General features: G+C 40.7%; 1 protein-coding gene across 1 annotated transcript in view; it reads left to right on the forward strand.

The window, feature by feature from the left end:
- Nucleotides 1-1,345, forward strand: part of LOC104617129 (adenomatous polyposis coli protein-like) — a gene marked incomplete at both ends in the record, with an annotated part of 9,801 nt that extends 8,456 nt beyond the window's left edge. The window contains one exon of the mRNA XM_010282365.1: nucleotides 1,268-1,345. Within this exon, the coding sequence (XP_010280667.1) occupies nucleotides 1,268-1,345 (78 nt within the window). The remainder of the gene's footprint in view (nucleotides 1-1,267) is intronic.
- Nucleotides 1,346-2,322: the final 977 nt, after the last annotated feature.

Below are 2,322 nucleotides of genomic sequence, written 5' to 3' on the forward strand. Positions count from 1 at the left end.
CCCTCCTACAAACGAAGTGCTTCACAAAATGCTGCTTCTTAAAATCATCTGATTAGTAATTGCTGCAAGGCTGCAGTTACTGGATTTATAGCACAAACTTAACTAGTCAATGATGTAAATGTACGTGTTATCCAGCTACTGAGTAAAGCATTTCTAACATACTTTTGTTTTTGAAGAATTTTTAATTGTGCTTTGTCACAACCATTTTCTAATGTATGCCTTACAGTTTTTCAATTATTAGTGTATTCTTAAAAAGTAATTTGGTCTTCAGAAGTCAGGAATGTTGTATTTCTGTCAGTTTTAAATTGTCATATTACTTTTCATATTATGTTGTCGTGGTTTAGCCCCAGCCGGCAACTAAGCACCACGCAGCCGCTCGCTCACTCCCCCTCCCACAGTGGGACGGGGAAGAGAATTGGGAAAAAACTCGTGGGTTGAGATAAACACGGTTTAATAGGACAGAAAAAAAAGAAGGAAACAACAATGATAATACCAACAAAGGAATGTACAAGAACAAGTGATGCCCAATACAGCAATTGCTCACCACCCCGTGATCGACAGCCCGTCCCCGAGCAGCGATTTCCGCCCCCCGGCCAACTCCAGTTTATGTACTGGGCATGACGTCGTATGGTAGGGAATATCTCTTTGGCCAGTCTGGGTCAGCTGTCCCGGCTGTGTCCCCTCCCAGCTCCCCGTGCACCCCCAGCCTACTCGCTGGAAGGCCAGCACAAGAAGCTGGACTGTCCTTGGCTGCTCAGCAGCAACCCAAAACATCAGCACACTATCAACAGCTTCTCATCCCAAATCCAAAACACAGTCCCGCACCAGCCTCTGCGAAGAAAACCAGCTCCATCCTGGCTGAAACCAGGACATATGTATATTTGAAAGAAAAAGTATGATTGAGAGACTCAATAGACATCAGGTAACAACACATTGCCAACTTACAGATGAGTGTCCAGTTTCATATCCAGGACATAGTGAAGAAGGCTTCTAAACTATTAGTGTTCCAGATTTGGTCCTAGACTTATTGTCAAAAGTATAAAATTTAGCACAATTTCACCATTTATGTATTTCCCCAAAGAGAAACTGATATTTATGCTTAACATTTTAATAATTGTAGATCAAGTATCTGTTACTGGAAACATTTTACTAAGCTTTTTTGAACTTCAGAGATTAATAGCTTAAAATATCAAATAATTATGCACAAACAAGCCATCTAATGTGCCATTTAATACTCTATTTTCTTTTTTCTCCTGATTCCTAACAGGCTACATTATGTTCTATGAAGGACTGCATGAGAGCTCTTGTAGCCCAATTGAAGTCTGAAAGTGAAGACTTGCAGCAGGTACTTCCTCTTGAGATGAAATATTTCCTTGGCTTGCACATTTCCATCATCTTGCATCTCTTCAATTTCATTGAGTTGTATTAAAATATTGTATTTCTGCTGCCCTTTCTTTCCACTCATTTGGCCTCTCCATGAATTATTTTTATGCTTCAATTCGTATCTTCTTTCATGACACCGGCTGAATATGAGCCAGCAGTGTGCCCAGGTAGACAAGAAGGCCAATAGCATCCTGGCTTCTATCAGAAATAGTGTGTCCAGCAGGACGAGGGAAGCGATCATCCCAGTGAGGGAACTGGGATTGTTCAGTCTGGAGAAGAGGAGGCTGAGGGGAGACCTTATCGCTCTCTACAACTACCTGAAAGGAGGTTGTAGTGAGGTGGGTGTTGGTCTCTTCTGTCAAGTAACTTGTGACAGGATGAGAGGAAATGGCCTCAAGTTGCGCCAGGGGAGGTTTAGATTGGATATTAGGAAAAATGTCTTTACCGAAAGGGTTGTCAAGCATTGGAACAGGCCACCCAGGGAGGAGGTTGAGTCACCATCCCTGGAGGTATTTAAAAGATGTGGTACTTAGGGACATGGTTTAGTGATGGACTTAGCAGTGTTAGGTTAACGGTTGGACTCGATGACCTTAAGGGTCTTTTCCAACCTAAATGATTCTATTATGCTATGATTCTATGATTTCTAGTGCTCTGTTCATAGAGTGCTTTCTCTTTTTTTAATTAGGCTATCTCTTTGAAATGTTCTGTCCTTCCCAGTCTGATTCTCTATTTTTTGTACTCATTCTTATGTTGTCTTGTCAGCATTTTTGATGCAAAGTTTGTACCTATATTTGTTCTGTAAATTATGAAGTACAACTTTGTGGTTATAAAAATGCTTAACTCTGGGTCAAATTCTGTTTTCTCACCAAAGTATATATATAATCAGCTATAAAACTCACTTTTATGACCCTGATCTGTTAGTGGAAGTCCAGTTTTCAA

The sequence above is a fragment of the Phaethon lepturus genome, unplaced genomic scaffold (genome assembly GCF_000687285.1).
Source record: "Phaethon lepturus isolate BGI_N335 unplaced genomic scaffold, ASM68728v1 scaffold12672, whole genome shotgun sequence".
NCBI lineage: Eukaryota > Metazoa > Chordata > Aves > Phaethontiformes > Phaethontidae > Phaethon > Phaethon lepturus.